This window comes from Taudactylus pleione, unplaced genomic scaffold (assembly GCF_031769625.1).
Source record: "Taudactylus pleione unplaced genomic scaffold, aTauple2 ptg000108l, whole genome shotgun sequence".
Lineage (NCBI taxonomy): Eukaryota > Metazoa > Chordata > Amphibia > Anura > Myobatrachidae > Taudactylus > Taudactylus pleione.
The window spans coordinates 4,970,566-4,988,752 of NW_028284510.1; the positions used below are offsets into that span (position 1 = coordinate 4,970,566).

An 18,187-nucleotide genomic window follows, 5' to 3' on the forward strand; every position below is an offset into this window, starting at 1 on the left:
AACCGAGTCCTGACATTTTAAGTCAAAAATAGGGATTTTGCATAACTTATCATCTGCTCTGAGATGGTGAAAACTTTTTACATCTCCGAAAATCCACCACTAATTGGATTACACTATATGCACAATAAGCTGCTTTAGTGCAGAAAGTTTTCGCTTGTACAATGGCTAATTGTCATGGCTAATTGAGTTTGGCTCTAATTGTGGAAGGGAAAGCAATGAGACAGCAATCACCTCTGTGCTCAGTGTCTGGCATCATATATACCAGAGGGTCTGCACAGGGAGAAAACTGCCTCTATGTTGGGAGACCTCTATTTGCCCCTGCCAGCCACTAAATATACTGCTTTCTGAAGACAATGTCAAGGGAGCAATGGCCAATAGAGGAGGCAATGGTGGGATTTTTTTTTCTTGGGGGAGGAGGGTGAAAATGACACCTCAGTTGGTAAAAGTGGTTTGTTGTATATGTTAAGGAATACACAATATGAGACCAAAGCTCTCATTCGAAACCAACTCCATGATGTTACCTAAGTACTAACCAAATGCTGCTGAAAGTGCCAATGTTTTAAACCAGGTTTGCTGTGGGGTAAATTCATCCCAGATGCCCGGAGGCAAATTATAATTTGTTACCACCCACCCTTCTCAGCTGGTGACATTGTAATGAGGCAATTCACATGCAGACAGGCTATAGATAGACGAAGGCAGCAGCTGATGGTCTGACATGGAGCGCTCTCCAATAGTGTATGGTGGCTTCTCAGGTGTCGGGAAGGGGTGCCATGTATTGGGCGGCTGTGACGTTATACTCCGGGTACATAGATACAGCCCTAAATGGGGTGAATATGTTGTGGACAATTGAGGATGTGCACCTTCAGTGCTGGAGCCCAGCAGCAGGTGCCTCCATTGTCTTCCATAATACTTCCCCTGCAGGTTTGTTTAGCCTTAATAAAATTGCTGCTTTTAATCTTGTGACTAATTTGCCGAAACATCTCCTCTTTCAGCAACATGAAGGATATTACATTTGGCACTTTGTGTTAAATTGTGATCTAGCTACTTGTGAAACATTTCAGACAGGGAAGATGGTCTTGGTTAGAAGGGGGACGTATAAATGGATGCAGTGATCTTGAAAAATCATTCTATAAAAATTTATGTAATAAAGCTCTGTACTGTGTGTAATTATCAACAATATTATCTGGTTTAATTTCAGATCATCTGAAAGTTAGACTTGGTCTTAGATTGTAAATGTGCCGGCAGAGAATCCTCAGTGAAAGCTCTCTCAAATATATTCTGGAAAGAGGTCCAGAATCTTTCCTTGAAATTATGGCCAATGAAGACATAGAGGAAAGGATTAACGCAGCTGTTTAGAAAAGCCAGGCTGGTGGCAAGAGGAATTCCAACATGTAGCACATCACTGAGATCTGTATGGTGTGTATTCAATTCAAGGAAGGAGAAGACATGAAAAGGAAACCAGCATACAAAGAAGGAAATGATGACAGCCACTATAATTTTGAATGGCCTGGTAGCTGTGGTGATGTGATTTTTATAGATACGCAACATAATCACTGTGTAACACGAGACAATGATGATGAAAGGAATAGCAAAACCTATGATAAATAATGTTACCACGTTGCCACGATGTATTAATATTTTGAAATCTGAATCATGTGAAAAGTTGTTGAAGCAGACCAAATTCCAATTTGGAGATTTCTTAGTATCTCTAAATATAAAGGAAGGTAAACTGAAAATTAAAGCCAATATCCAAACAAACAGGACAACAATGGAAGCCAGTCTTGGGGTTCGATGGTTCTGACACCAAACAGGAAACATTACAGAAATACAGCGATCTATACTGATAACGCTGAGCAAGAAGATGCTGGCAAACAGACTGAGAACGGCAACTGTAGTGTTTAATTTGCAAATAAGGGTTCCGAAGGGCCAATGAAAATCAAGGGCAATGTATGTAACTCTCAAGGGGAGAAAAAATGAGCAGATAAAATCGGCTATCGCCAGGTTTAGGAACCACACGACATTGACTGTCTTTTTCATCCGGAAGACACTGAACCAGATGACCAGCCCATTTCCTATTGTCCCCAGTAGAAAAGCCACAGAGTAGAATACCATAGAGAACACATGAAGGATGGCCTCTGCTCTTTTGGTGATATCTGGTGTCAAATATGCAGTTGTAGCGTTGTCCATTCTTTCGAGTGTGAAGGGAGGAGCAATTCTTCATATGTACTGTAATTAAATGAAAGTGTGAGATTAAATTTAATTTCAATATAAAGTTTTATTAACATTTGCTGACCCTTCACATCTGTGTATTGTACTGGTAGAATTAAATACCTTTCTACTTTCAAATGCTTTCACCATAGAGAAACCTAAATGTTTATGAACCATGTACTGTACTTAGTTGTTTATATAAGTATCTTTAACCAATATGATCTAAGCCTATGTTGTTTGTAAGCTTCTCTATCACTGGCTCCTTTCTAGCCATTGATTACTTTGGCATATTATTGGCTTCCTACTGTAGATCCAGCCTGATCCTATGTTACGGTTGTCTGTATTTTGTACATTACCTTACTCTACACTCATTATCATTCCAGCTCATTACATTTTCATGGACTGGAAACCTCATACACTTATGCTGGGTACACATGGGACGATCTGTTCAGAAAACGATATCGCTGAATGATATCCCTTGAAATTCCCGGTGTGATTGATGAACGATATCATTCATCCACACACCAAAGATATCATGAATGACCAATGACCAACGATTGTTCTCCCATAAGGAAAATGAAGATATTATGCAGGTTGGCCTGCATGCATGCATGGACGATGGACGATATCGTTATCATCCAGCCGGAACGCGCATCGTTGGTCATTAATTGCATACACACAGAACGATGTGAACAATATATACTGTAGTTGAATTATATCGTTATCATTCATGTCATTGAAATATATAATTCCATGTGTACACACCTTATGTCTCAACATAGCAAGCGGCGCAAGATATCTGGTGTAACTGAGCCACACCAAGAGGTATAGCATTGCAGACACCGCTATACAGCACTCCCAGTGTACTACAGATGCCGAGCTGTGACTTTACCTGCACAGGAATAAGTTTTAAACATGTACAAGGTCACAGATGAAGCGCAATGGAACCAGAGTGAGAAAAAGCCGCGGCTGCTGCATTGTAGCACTTCGTACACTGACTCAGATGTATATAATGTTGCACATCAAATTGATCAGTGCAATCTAGCAAAGTAGCTTTGTTGCTTGCATTTGTTTTATTTATGCCAATTTTGAGGGAAAAAAGATGATCAGTGCATCAGAGTCGCCCAGGACCTGGAATCCTGAAAGGAGGTGCAGCAGCCAATATCGGAGATATCTGCTGCAGTCCCTCTAATTCCGATTGCAAAAACAGCCCCTATGGGGGCTGCTAAATTGTCTAAAAATCAATAAAAACAACAAAAACATCCAAATTCAAAACCCAAGTTCGTTTTTTAAATCAGAGTACAGAGTATAGAGTACTCTGGAGCTCATTCAGACCCACTGTCTAGATGCGTTCGCTCGCTCAATACGTATGCAAATTTGTGAAGGCAGGTGATTGCATGGCAATGCATTAGCACCCACTGTCTTGGTATGCGATTGCATTGTGTATGCAGACACCCACCAGCCAGTCTTAAGACGCCCGCTTACGCACGTCATCTCCAGGAAGTGTATGCCTGCATTCGTATGCCCTCTCCCCTGTTTCTAGCAGCCAGCCATGGTCACCCCCGGCAGCATACATTTCCAATTGTCCCCGATGTACCGATGGTTGTATACTCTTCCTGGTGATGACGTGTGCAAGTGGGCATCTAAAGACAGGCTGAAGGGTGTCTGCATACACAAAGTGATCGCACACCAAGACATAGTGGGCATGCTTATGACTTGCTGAGCGATCGTCTGCCGTGCCGTCACATAGTCGAATTTGCATACACTGGGTGCAAGCAAACGCATCTAGTGAGCGGGTCTGAATGAGCTCCTTAGTTGATATCTTCTCATCACAATTATATTTAAAAATGCACATTGTGATAAATAGACCCCTTAGCCACTCTGTATTTTACCAGAGTGACACTATGGTCTTTCTAGTGCTACACTAGTGGAAGTACAGTATGTACACGCATAGGACAACAAATAGCACAGAAGTGAGCCTAGGGAGAAATCACAGGGAGAACACTGGGGGTCATTCAGACCCGCTCACGAGTGGCAGGACGCTTGCAAGTGGTTCGATGTTCCCCACTGCGCATGCGCACGACGGAGGGAGCTCCGTCATGCACATGCGCGAGACCCGGCGAGCGACGGGCTCACCATCGCTCCGGGTCTCGCACCAAAGGGGGCGTGCTGTCGATGTTGATTGACAGCACGCCCCCTTTGGTGGGCGTGCCGGGGGCGTGCCTGACAGACGGAGGCGTTCCCATGGGAACGCCTACCGTCTGAAGCTGGCCCCACTGACATCACTAGTGATGTCAGTGGGAGTGATTTTGGCTCTGATAGAGCCAAAATCACTCCAGGGCTTGCGACAGGGAGACCCTACCGCAGGGTCTCCGTCGCAAGTCCGATGGTCACGATGGTCAAGACCATCGCGACCATCTTTTTGGCCGCTCGCATAAGCTGTGGGTTGTCACCCACAGCTATGCGAGCAGCCAGGAGGCCGCTCCATTTTCATGGAGGAGGGCCCTGATTCAGAGCGAGCGCTCTGTCTACAACATAATATCAAAGTACAACTTTCGACAACTTTAGAAGCAACTCTGCATTAAATAAAATATTCTACTTTCCTCCACAACTACCGCTCTGTTTATTCTGACTTGTGGCTTAAACTAATGAGATCAAGAACACAGTAAGGGAAGTATCTAACAGAATGCAACATTTCTCCATATTTGGAACTTTAAGAAGTTTTTATTATTTTTCTATTTTACCAACCTAGAAGACATTGATATAAAAGAAATTATAATAGAAGCACCAGCCTACAGTTATTGCCCACCTGGACTGTTAAACATCAATCACATAGGATTATATAACATTTCATTCATACTACAATATAAAAGAGCACAATTCCTGCTAGTTTATTAACATACACTGGTAACCACAGAGAGCTTATCCCTCACCCCTTCCCTAAACAACCCGCCATTATCCCCATAGTCTAGTCCTTCAACTTTCCCCTTCCCCCATCCAAAACAATTAAATAACTCAACTAATAGGAGTGTGGGATAACTCCTATAAATCAATAGCAGAAAGTCGTTATAGCCAGGACCATTAATCTGTGAGCACTGACCAACAAAATTCCCTCAGATACTGCTTTATTATATTTCTAAATTGTACTAGAAAATACTGAGATCTATTTACTAAGCAGTGTTAGGAGACAGAGTGAAAAGTTATAAGGCACCAGCCAATCAGCACCTAACTGCCATATAACAGGCTGTGTTTGAAAAATGACAGTTGGGAGCTGATTGGCTGGCACCTTATCACTTTTCACTCTGTCTCCTAACACTGCTTAGTAAATAGACCCCACTGACTGCTATGATCAAGGTGATGGGAAAAAGTTAATAGAACACTGTATACCAAATGTGATTATATTGTCACAAATATTCAGATTTATACATACATATAAAGTGGGTGTACTCACATTCTTGGATTGTCTATAGGGACAAGGTCCTATGAAAATCTTGGCAATGTAGTACTCTGATCCTTGAATGTGCGTATGTCTAAAAGATGAAAGGGATATTTTTTTATGTAATAGTTTATTGAACAAGACTTTTGCAGATATATTTTATAAAGTAAAGTTTATTTTGAAATATTGTGAATATAGTTTTTCTGGAATCTAATAAAATGAAATCAGTTACCGATGTTATAGAGTTATGTACGGTGTCAGTCTAGCAAAACCATGGTCTACACCATACACAGCCTGGTGATGTGACCTCGCTCACTGCAAATAAAGTGAGTCATGTGCACCTTCCCACTCCTTACACACCAATTGCATGCCTACTCGCCACTTGCATTCCTACTCACCAGTGGCGTCATTAACCTGGCGCGGGGGGTGAGGGCCACCAACAGCCGCACACTCTTGAATACAAATCCTCCAGTCCTCTGACAGACTGGAGTGCAGAACAGCACCATGTTCTTAAGCCCCCCATGTGGCAAATTGCCGATCTGAGGAGGCAGAGCCAACATGACACAATTCCATTAGACTTGCATCATTTGGCCTGGACCCTCCTGACTAATGCGTGAGGGGAGGGGCTAGGGATGGCCATCAGTAGTGTAACCATCAATGGCTAACATTGATGTTAAAATAGCAAGTAACCATCAATGGTTACAAACTATTCACTGGATGACCATCAATGGTTTCACCAACCTATGGTCATCCCTGTCTTTTGACTGACTGGCCCATAGGCCAATCAGAACATGTGGTGGGGTTTCGCGGGTGCCGGGGGGCGGAGTTATGCTCTGTGCCCTGGCACTTGTAAAAAAAAAAACATTCAGTTATGCTTTTACAGTGATGGAGGGAAACCATCTGGTTGTTCCTCCATTGATTTAAACAACATTCGACTTTGGTCATAAACCATCGATGACTTTGAATCACAGATGGTCGATGGCCATCCCTAAGAGGGGTCTAATTACGTGTGTGTGTGTGTAAGGTGTATGTGTAACCCCTTCTTCATAAAAATCCTGTGTCTGCCAGGTCTATAACTATGCCTGATACACAGCTGAGTAGGGCGCCACATAGTGGAGAGAACATTGGCCATGGCTAAGACCATGCTAATTTATTATTTAAATGCACAGGCAGGAAGCTGAGTTTGGGACGGCCACAGGCAGACTGTGTCACTGTGACACAGCTGCACTGCACTTTAATGGGACAGCCCCTTTGCTTGGAAGGATTGTCGTTACTTCATGACATCAAGTAGCAGTGCGCAAACAGGGCTGGGGCTGTGCGCCGTAGTGTCGGAGACTGGGGACGTTTGGGATGGATCAGTGGCCATATTCCTGCTGTGGCCTGAGGCAGCACAACCACCTGCCAGTGCCACCCTTTTTCTTTAACAGTAACCAAGTTAGTCCCTCCTTGGCTGGCTAGCCTGGTAAGTCTGTCACTCTGTTAACAGAGTGTGTGACTGCTCATTGTCTGTGCAGGGTGTGTAACAGCGATGTGCTTCTGCCTACAGAGCACAGAGGCCATCTGCAGGCAGCCCCCACAATGTGATCAGTGCCGGGGATGTTTCATGCATGTGTCCTTTGTGCTACGGTGAGTGAGATTAGGGGTACGATTAGTAAGAGGTACTGTGAGTGAATGAAGGATGAACACTTGGACTGAACCAGGCCTTTGTGTCACCCAGGGGCACAGCCAGGGTCGGACTGGCCCACAGGTGTACAGGGGAATCCCCCAGTGGGCCCCATTGTCTGAGAGCCCACCCCCACCTTTAGGGATCAGGTTCCTGACTGTGCACTTGAATTATACATTATTCATATGTAAAATATACTGCACAGGACTATGGTGTATTTTATACAAACTATTGCTGTTATTTATCTGGTATATTATCATGCATGCACTAGCAGTATTTACTACAGTATATACTGTATATATGTTTTTAAAGGGGCCCAGACCATGCACTTTCTAATGGTTAGCCAAGCATCTGTGGAGGCTAGCCACACCCCTTCTGGAGGCTGGCCACACCTCTAAGTATGGGCTCCTATCACTGCATTCCCCCGGTGGGCCCTTCATGCCCCAGTCCACCACTGGGCATATCTATAATGGGTGAAGGGTGTGCAGTGCGATCTGCACATGCGATGTAGACTTCAGGCACACTCTAGTGCCCAGAGTCTACTGATTCTGTGGTGGCCAGCCAGCCATGTCAGTTGGCTGCCGGCCACCAGGGTGAAAGGAGGTGGATGCACACGGGCCCCCTCCTCTCTAAGGAAGCCCCTAATGTGTATATATAGCCATGGGCATGCTGTGTTGGACTTTTTGGAATATATTTAATTTGCTTTTCTGCCAGGGGATATGATGCAATTCTGTGTTTTCTGTGTGCAAGACCCAACATGGATAGCTTAAGAGGCTACTGTGTATATATATATATAACAAGTGGTGGTCTAAGTATTGGACAGGAAGATAAACGGCTATGTACTGAGAAGCATGCTTAGAGATTTACAGTAGTGGCATGTATAGGGTAATAATACAGAACATACAATTCTTTACTGAGGTTATTTGTGAAACTCCTAGTGACTGGAGTACTTTTGTTCCCCCTGGTGTGTAAGCCTAGTTACCAACTAGTGGCAAGTGATCCTTCTGAATACAGATAAGTGCCACCTAAATGGTGTTTATATAGTCTGTGCTAGAGATGAGCGGTTCGGATTCTGTGGAATCCGAACCGCTCCGAACATTGGGGATCCGAGTCCACCCGAACCCTGTTCGGGTGTTCACCGCCTGACTCGGATCCCCGTTCGGGGCCGAACGGCGGCCGCCTGATGTCGGATTCTCACTAGAGAATCCGACATCAGGTCTCCTCGCGTGTAGGGCAGAGCGCAGTGATAGCGCTCTGCCCTACACAGACACAGACACACAGCCGCCAGCGGCAGCTGTGTGTTTGTTACAGCAGCCAATGAGAGTCACACAGACTCTCATTGGCTGCTGCACGGAGGGAGCCGGCTGGAGCTCACACATGAGCTCCGTCTTCCGGCTCCCTCCTCAGCGTGTGACAGAGCGGACGGCGCGGGAGCGGGGATACAGGTAAGTTTTATTTTTTTTATTTTTTTACTTGTCAAAGGTCCGGGGGCGCTACTGGGGGGGGGTCTGCACTACTGGGGGGGTCTGCTACTGGGGGGGGGCTATACTACTGGGGGGGCCATACTACAGAGGGGCCTGCTACTGGGGGGGCTATACTACTGGGGGGGGGGTCTGCACTACTGGGGGGGGGTCTGCTACTGGGGGAGGCAATACTACTGGGGGGGCCATACTACAGAGGGGCCTGCTACTGGGGGGGGCTATACTACTGGGGGGGGGTCTGCTACTGGGGGGGCCATACTACTGGGGGGGCCTACTACAGGGGGGGCCATACTACAGGGGGGGCCCATACTACAGGGGGGGCTACTACTGGAGCAGCCTACTACTGGGGGGGCCTGCTACTGGGGCAGCCTACTACTGGGGGAGCCATACTACTGGGGGGGCATACTACTGGGTGGCATGCTAATGGGGGGCATACTACTGGGGGGGCCTGCTAATGGGGGACATACTACTGGGGGGGCCTGCTAATGGGGGGCATACTACTGGGGAGCATTCAACTGGGGGCACTGCATAGTGGACCGTACTACTAAGGGGACTGCATAGGGGGCACCACTGCTGGGGGACATTGTGTAAGGGACACCGCTACTGTGGGCATTGTGTAAAAGGGTCACTACTGTGGGCATTGTGTAAAAGGGGCACTACTGTGTGTCGTAACATAAATAAGAGACACTACTTTATGGTGTAATGTGAATCAGGCCCTATGTGCGGTGTAATGCTAATAAGATTGTGCACTGTGACTCCTAGGGCCGTAGCCCACTTTGTAAACAAGTACTGTGACTCTGCTGGCCGTACCCCACTGGGTGGGTGCACTACTTTTCATTTCTGCCACTGCTGTGTGGCAATGTGTCATAGATGTGCTTTATACTGTGGTGTCTGTGTCGTTGTGCCGCTGCTTTGTCGCTTAGTAACCAGTCAGCTCACTGCAACCTTTGGCCAATAATGTTGAAAACAATATTATAAGCTGTGATATGGTCTAAATTGACTGGAAATTAATGTTATTGAGGTTAATAATACTCTAGGAAGAAAAAAAAGACCAATTTATGTGATTTTAGCTTTTTTTGTCAATTTTTGTAAAAAAATCCAAATCCAAATCCAAATCCAAATCCAAAGCCAGTCACCGCAGTTTGGCAAATCCAAATCCAAATCCAAAGCCGGACGACGAATTAGAACCAAATCCAAATCCAAATCCGGCAAAAATGGTCCGGCGCACATCCCTAGTCTGTGCCACTATCTACTCCCTTTATGCAGTCCCACAGAAGGATGCAAATGTATGTCAATCCAAAAAGTTATAATTGACCTCTGGTGAAATTTAATTGGAGCTGCACAATTACATTTTATGTTTATTATGTAACAATGTGGACAGATTTAAACTTTTACAACCTGGGACCAAGAATATGTTTGGGAATCGGCTCTGGCAATTCATAGTTCACTAATGAAAAATGTATTTCATTTTAATTGTTTTGTCCACTAATTCTTTTTTAGTTGTGGTGTGTGTGTGAGGGACATGACACCATGAGTTACAGAACCGGGTGACACCAACCCTAGCGATGCCTTTGCTACTCACCACTTTCATACCAACCCATTGTTTGCATGACTACCCACTGCTCATGCCACTGCAACAGTTGCAACTTTTTCTCATGACCATCCACTCCAGCAAACCAAGCCCCACTCGCCCATTCACCCACAAACTTTACCATCTCAGAATATCACACACATGAGAAGCTTCCTGTGCTGCTTTATGTAAACTTGACCAGAAAAAAGAAATAAACCCACCAAAGTAGTTTAACAAAGTCAATGGGGGGGAGTGGTGCAGCATTATTGCCATATTTTTTTTGATGAGAGACTTGAAGGGGGTTGAGATGGACAGAGGTGGGAGAAAGGGAGAAAGAGGGGCAAATATGAGAGATAGGGAGACTAGGGGGAACGAGGGGAACAGTGATGAGAGACAGAGATATGGAGGGGTAGAGGTGAGAGACAGAGATATGTGGGGTGAGGGGAACAGAAATGAGAGACATGGAAATGGTCAGTGTTGGGGACAGAGATGGGAGTCAGGGTGACCTGAAAGTGAGGGGGCATAGATAAGTGGTAGGGAGGTAAGAATGTAAGGTGGAGAGTGAAGAGAGACAGAGAGTTAATTGGCAAGGGAGACAGAGATGAGAGACAGAGAAACAGGACAGGGGGAGGGAGAAACAGATAAGAGGCAGAGTTGTGGGTGTAGTGATACGAGATACACAGACCAGGGACAATTGATGAGGGACACAGAGATGTGGCAATAGAGATAAGAGACAGGGAGATGGGGGAGCAGAGATCAAAGGCAATGAGATGGTGATTTGAGCAAAACACAGATAAGAGTGGCAGATACAAGAAACAGGAATACGAGGTGAGGAGGGCAGAGATGAGAGACATGGAGTTGGTCAGTGTGGCAGACAGGGAAATGAAATGGGAGACATGGAGATGGGAGACAGGGAGATGGGGAAGTGAGGGGGCTGGGATAAGAGACAGGGAAGATATGTGGTGAGGGGGACCGAGATTACAGACACGGAGTTGGTCAGTGTGGGAGACAGGGAGATGGGAGACAGGGAGATGGGAGATGGACATGGGAAAGTGAGGGGCTTAGAGACAGGGAAGATGGAATGTGAGGATGACACAGAATAGAGACAGTTATATTTGGTGAAGGAGGCAGAGATGAAACAGAGAAACAGGAGAGGGGGAGACAGATAAGAGACAGGGATATGGAGGACAGTGATCAGAGAAGCAGAGACAAGGGTCAGAGATGAGAGACAAAGAGACCAGAGGTTAGACATGAGAGACAGGGAGATGGGGGAGCAGAGATGAAATGCAATGAGATGGTGGGCTGAGAGAGAGATGATGGACACAGAGGTGGAGGGACAAAGATCAGAGAGAGGGAAATTTTGGGGGACAGAGATGAGAGGCAGGTAGATGAGGGTGAGGGTTAAAGAGATGAGAGACAGGGGGCAGATATAAGAGAAAGGGAGATTGGAGTTGAGTGAGACAGAAGAGTAGTTAGCTAGTGACGCAGAAACTGACATGTCCAAAATACTAGTATACATATGCTGTACACCTTACATTTACTTTCATAAGTGGGCCACTGGGTGGAGATGTTGTTATAAAAATGACCTCTCAAATTGTCTCTCCAAGTATTAAAGCGTGTACTGTCCATGTAGTAGGCAGATTTAGAGCTATAGGAAATGGGGGATGTGGGTGAAAAAGAAGGTTATTGTGGTTTATGTGTCAATTAGCAGTTTGTGAATTTGCAAAATGTGATTTGGATGTTTCTCCCTAATGTTTTTGTTACAGACTGTTCTGTTGATCAAGCATTGCAATTCTGTATTATTCTTGGTTTCATACAGTGAGTGAAGTTATATAGCACTTACTGTATGTTTTCTAATTGTGATATTTTACTAGAAATAGTCATACTGTTGTCATATGTCACAGTATGCTATAACTGTCCTGTAACACTTATACAACCAAATATGGCTTTAATTAATTTATTTTAGCCAATGTTGGTTGCTAAACTATACATTACAGTTATGCTGTATGCACCATATTATTGAATAAAATACACATTTTTAGAAAAGGATAGGCTGGTGGGGTCTTATAATCACAAATCTTACTGACACTAGTACTGAATATGCAATAAAATAGATGTCATTTAGGTTACATGAAGGCACACACTACATATATTTATAAGCAAAGTAAATCTACCATTGTAGTAAGAAGCGTTATAAAAAAAAAAATATATATATATATATATATATATATAAGAAATATCTGTGAATTTCTCAGATGAAGGCACTCACTTAAAAATTATTGATTTTATTGAGACATTTTTCTTCAAAAAACTTTTAGACGTTAAAGTCAGACACCATATTTGGTTGTGTCGACGTTTCGGTCCAATTTATGACCTTTTTCAAGACTAGTGTCTTTCAAATCACAAGTTTATAGATGTCAAAATCATATGTATGTTCAACATACTGTATCAGAAACGCTGCCAGGCACAATGAGGATATGGACGTGTTAACATCACCTTATCCTTCATAGTGGCAGCATCAACAGCAACCTGCACAGCGCACACATGGAGCTCAGAGCTCCAGAAGCAGCAGCAGCATATATATATATATATATATATATATATGAGAAACAAGGTACAAATCCCAGCGCTTGACCTATCAGACGTTTCTGTATATACTTTTCAAAATAGTTCAAAGAAATGTTCATGCTATGGTTCTGGTCTCCCAGTTGCAGCTCAAGTCCTCCCAAATGGATCCTTGTTGTGTGGTCCCGGAGTATTATGAAAAACAAAATGTGAAAGACAAGCACCTCATAGCGTATTATGTTTTACCACGGAATACCTACACCATACGTGGCCAGTATGGCCGTTAAGTGCTCATCCGATAGCTTATATGAGATCTTTACGTCACGCCTGAACCTTTAGAATGGTGCTTTAATCTCCTCCAGCGTAGATATATGCCAGAAGGAAAATACTCACATAGTGTATTACCATAGACAATTTTATTCACAAACAATAACACATATCTAAAAATTGCATAATTACATCAAAGAACAACAAAAAGGCTTATCTGAGATAATCACTGGGTCAAACAACAGAGGTCCCCACTTCCTCAACGCGTTTCGTCGCTTACACCATTAAGGTTGGACTGATATATATCATCCAAAACTAAAAAGATCGGCACTCACAGGATCACGTCATCCAGAAAGCAAAAATTTATTGCACATACATGATACGGTCTACTTCACGTTTCAGGGCCTTAGCCCATTCGTCAGGACCCACTTGCAATAAGACAAACAAGTATTGTTTTTCTTATTTTTAATTTTAATTTTAATTTTTGCTTTCTGGATGATGTGATCCTGAGAGTGCCGATCTTTTTCGTTTTGGATGCTATCTGTTATCTCCTGGATATGGCACCTGGATAAGTTGCATTTTTCTTAAATGCCGGCAGTTTTGGATATATATATATATATATATATATATATATATATATATATATATATAAAACACATGATATAAACACAGCCTCAATGTTCCTTTATGGTCGCAACTAACTGTACATATGGCCAAAACAAGTAGTATTTTAGGAAAAAATAAATAAAAATAGTAGTACTACTAAGGGGCTCATTTATCAACTAGTTTTATCATAAGCAACAAGTTTTTAAACTCGTTGTGTATGATTAAACTCATTGATAAATGGGCCGCTGAGTTTGGTGTCTTATATACAAACATCCTCTCACAGATGTAACACCCTGCACATCAGCTGATTTTACAACTGACAAACAAACCTTCAAGCAACGTCAAACAACATCATAATACATGTAAAAGGTATGTAGTCAGCATGTCAACAGTGACTATGTCGACAAGAGAATGCCGGTGCCAGAATCTTGACACAGTTGTAATGAATTAAAACATTTCACCATGCAGGAATAATAACTTCAAACATGACACTTTACTGGCACGTTACTGTCACTTTACTGGCATGTTTTAAGTAGAGATGTGTAGTTTGATCTTCCTGAAAAATTCCACACCCGAACTTAGGGGTTCCGAGTCAAATCCAGCCCCGGCTCAAATCACCGGTGTGTTTGTCCTGCGATGTGGTCTCAAAACAGGGGATAACCGGAGACCGCATGGACAGAAGAAGCCGGTAGTATCCTCCTTGCTTCTGTTCTGAACCTATAGGGTCTCACTCTCCCTCTGCTCTGTTCAATACCAATAGGTAAACAGGGACAGAGGTGAGGGGGTATTCCTCCAACAAGTCAGAATCCTTGACCTCTTTATCCTGCCTTTTTCAAGTATGCAATATCAATTGTTTGCTATATTTTGTTTGTAAATTAGCTGATATTAATTTTGCAACATAGTAGAGGCAATTAGATTCTGATGACTATTGTGGTAAGAACTGTTATATTTCATAGGTGACAGGACTTGAGATAGGAATATATGAATCTGCATATACCTGATCAAATGCTTTTGGGAATTAATTAGCAGTTAATAGAGATTTATTACAATGGTGTGATATTTGCAACAGACAATTTACCATGTACACAGATTACAAAAATTAATGTATTGAATGGATGCATGAAATAAAAACAAATCTGATATATGGTCTAATGTCATTTAAATACTATTATTTGAAAAATTGGTAACAATAGTTATTTCACTCTTTGGGCCTCATTCAGACCTGGTCGCAAGTGCTGAGTGCTCGCAACCGGGTTGATGTTTGCCCACTGGTCATGCGCACGTCGGAGCCGGCTCCGACGTGCGCATGCGCGAGACCCGGCTAGCGATGGCCGCTCCGTCGCTCCGGGTCTCGCACCAAAGGGGGCGAGCTGTCAATGTTGATTGACAGCTCACCCTGTTTGGAAGGCGGGCCGGGAGGGTGGCTGCCAGACGGAGGTGTTCCCGATGGAATGCTTGCCATTTGGGGGCGGCCCCACTGACATCAGCAATGATGTCAGTGGGGAGCTTCCTGCTCGATCAGAGCAGGAAGCTCCCTGGGGCTTGCGAGTGCTGAGACCCAACCTTAGGGTCTCCTCGCAAGCCTCGATGGTCGCAATGATCCTGACCATCGCGACCATCACCCTGGTCGGTCGCTAAGCTGTGGGTGGTAACCCACAGCTTAGCTAGCGTCCAGGAACCTGCACTTCAAGATGCAAGCGGCCGCCCTCAATCAGAGCGACCGCTTGCATCTAATGATCGGGTCTGAATGAGACCCTTTGTCTTTTGGAATACCTGATACTTGACTAAAATCAACAATGTGTTTATATTGAAAGTCATGCGGCGTCTTTATGAAAAAATATTTTGTTGCTATAAACACCACAAGTATTCCGACACTACCATATGCCAGAATAATACTATTCATAAAAATCGCTTGCAGCATTGAGCTTGATAATAAGCAAACTGTTCTTGTTGTTTAGTCCATTTTATATTTTTTGATTGTATTAAAAGCCAAGTTTTAGACAGTATTGTCAGAAAAGAGTGCACCAAAAAGGAATTCTTTTTTGTAGTTGAACCATTTTTTCTTGAATGTTTCAATACCCACTGTATGAACCTGACAATATCGTCAGGTTGTGCATGTTCAGGGATGATGGCGGAGCCGTCACTGAACAATATCGTTAAGGATATCCTTCAGGGTTTATGCTCAGTGTCGTTCCCGACATTGAGCCCGGCAGTATAGGGGAAATACTTAACGATATCGCTCATGGAGCATATCGTTAAGTGTGTATGCGGCTTTACACTTGTTTAATGTACAGTAATGGTAATACAGTGTCCTTGTACTGTATAGTACTTTGCTACAATATAGTCTGTACAGTAAAATAGTTTCTTAAAACTCAGATGAACATTTTGGGTACAGAGTAAAAAACAGTCTCTTGGTCAATAAATATCTATACATAATATATTATCTATACATAATATATTTGTATGAAATGTGAATTGCCATAGCTCACGGCTTACTTCATAATGACTAATGTTTCTGAAATTAATAAGAGCAGCTCATATGACTATATAAAAAAACATAGCTTATTCGTTATAAATTTAAATATTCTGCATAATTAGAACACAGATTTAAGAAGTAGTTACATGTACATCCCTGTTAGAAATGTTTATAATATGTGGGATATGACTAAATAAAGGTGAAATTCCCTGTATAGCTAATAGTCTTCTAAGACCTCAGACATCATTATCCCAGCTCAGTATTTAAAGGCAAGTGTATAATTCAGGGCTCCACACCAACAACCCATATACTGATGCCAACACAATTTAAAGTATAAATTCTGATTAAGAATTATTTTATCAATTGATTAAAAATAACATACAGATGATAATAGTAATAATACAGTATATACTGCGTAAAGTTTTAGTAAATAGCAAAAAGAAGAGATGGAATTTGTGTAACTTACCAGCTATCGACAGTTTAGTCTGCAGTAATAAATCCAGTGTTATATAGGGAATATAACCTGCATTATACCATATACTATATTTAAGTAGAATTTGGGTAGGGGCTGTGAAAAGCATGGGGAAGATTTAATAAAGCTTGGAGAGTTATAAACTTGTGAGAAATAAAGCACCAACCAATCAGCTCCTAAGTATCATATTTCAAACATAGCCTGTGAAATGATAGTTAGGAGCTGATTGGTTAGTGTTTTATCTCTCACAATTTTATCTCTCTTCAAGCTTTATTATATCTCCCTCATAGATATTTATTCTTATCTGTTTCCTGATTTCAACACTTTACCACATGTTTACAGTAAATAGCTGTAAGAATATGATAATGAGATGCTGGTTGCCCTATTGCAAATGGCACTATATATGAAAGTGGAGCAGATATAATTAAAATCTAAATAAAAATATTATTCCTAATAGAGATTCATTATCCTGTATTAATAGATAAATAAAAATTATTTTATAGAAAAAAAAATCAGCAATAAAATAAGTTACTGTATAAATTAATAGACTTCGAGCTTAACTCAGAGGTGGACGTGAGACCGATGTTTGCACAGTTGGCCGATTGTTTTCTGTACTGTGCATGCGTCAGAGTCGTAGTGAGGAATTGGACGCAGAATGTTTTTTTTTTTCAGAAAACATTGATATAAAATAAATTATAATAATTGTAAAGCTGACTCGAGTAACTAATTGGGACATCCTCAGATTATAAGAATAACCTGCCTAAAGTTTTTGCCCACCAGGAACAAAACACCTGCATTACACAGGGTTATAACAATATAGACAACATTCACCCATTGAAAATCCAGCCAAAAGTTTTTGCCCACCAGACAATTTGAGAACACACACTGTGATCACCAACCTAGAAGACATTGATATAAAAGAAATTATAATAGAAGCACCAGCCTACAGTTATTGCCCACCTGGACTGTTAAACATCAATCACATAACAATTATATAACATTTCATTCATACTACAATAAAAAGAGGACAATTCCCGCTAGTTTATTAACATACACTGGTAACCACAGAGCAGTGGCGTTCCTCCCCACGGTGACACCCGATGCGGGAAGGGACGCCATGCGCGCGGCACCTGCCAAAATTGGGGCGTGGTCTTCGGAGGGGGTGAGTTGGGGGCGTGGCCTCACATATCGGGCCTTCTGGAGGGGCGTGGCCTCGCAACGCGAACCCTGCCCGTGGCCGTGGTTAACAAAATGATACATTAGGTATCAATGGGGTGGTGCCGGCGGGGGGTGCAGGAGGTGCGGGCATGGGCAGTGCGGGCTCCCTCACTGACAGGAGCCGAGTGCTGCACTTAATGCTATAGTGCAGCACCCGGCTCCTGTCACTGAGGGGGATCCTGCACCTTGGTGTCACCCCTCGTCGGGTGACACCCGGGTGCGGGC

General features: G+C 43.1%; 1 protein-coding gene across 1 annotated transcript in view; it reads right to left on the minus strand.

The window, feature by feature from the left end:
- Nucleotides 1-1,194: 1,194 nt before the first annotated feature.
- The window catches only part of LOC148525482 (chemerin-like receptor 1), a 47,417-nt gene continuing 30,424 nt past the window's right edge, over nt 1,195-18,187 (minus strand). Inside the window, exons 3-4 of the mRNA XM_088470972.1 lie at nt 5,660-5,738; nt 1,195-2,226 (exon numbers count right to left, since the gene is read on the minus strand). Coding sequence (XP_088327098.1) covers nt 1,195-2,187 — 993 coding nt within the window. The 5' untranslated portion in view covers nt 2,188-2,226; nt 5,660-5,738. The remainder of the gene's footprint in view (nt 2,227-5,659; nt 5,739-18,187) is intronic.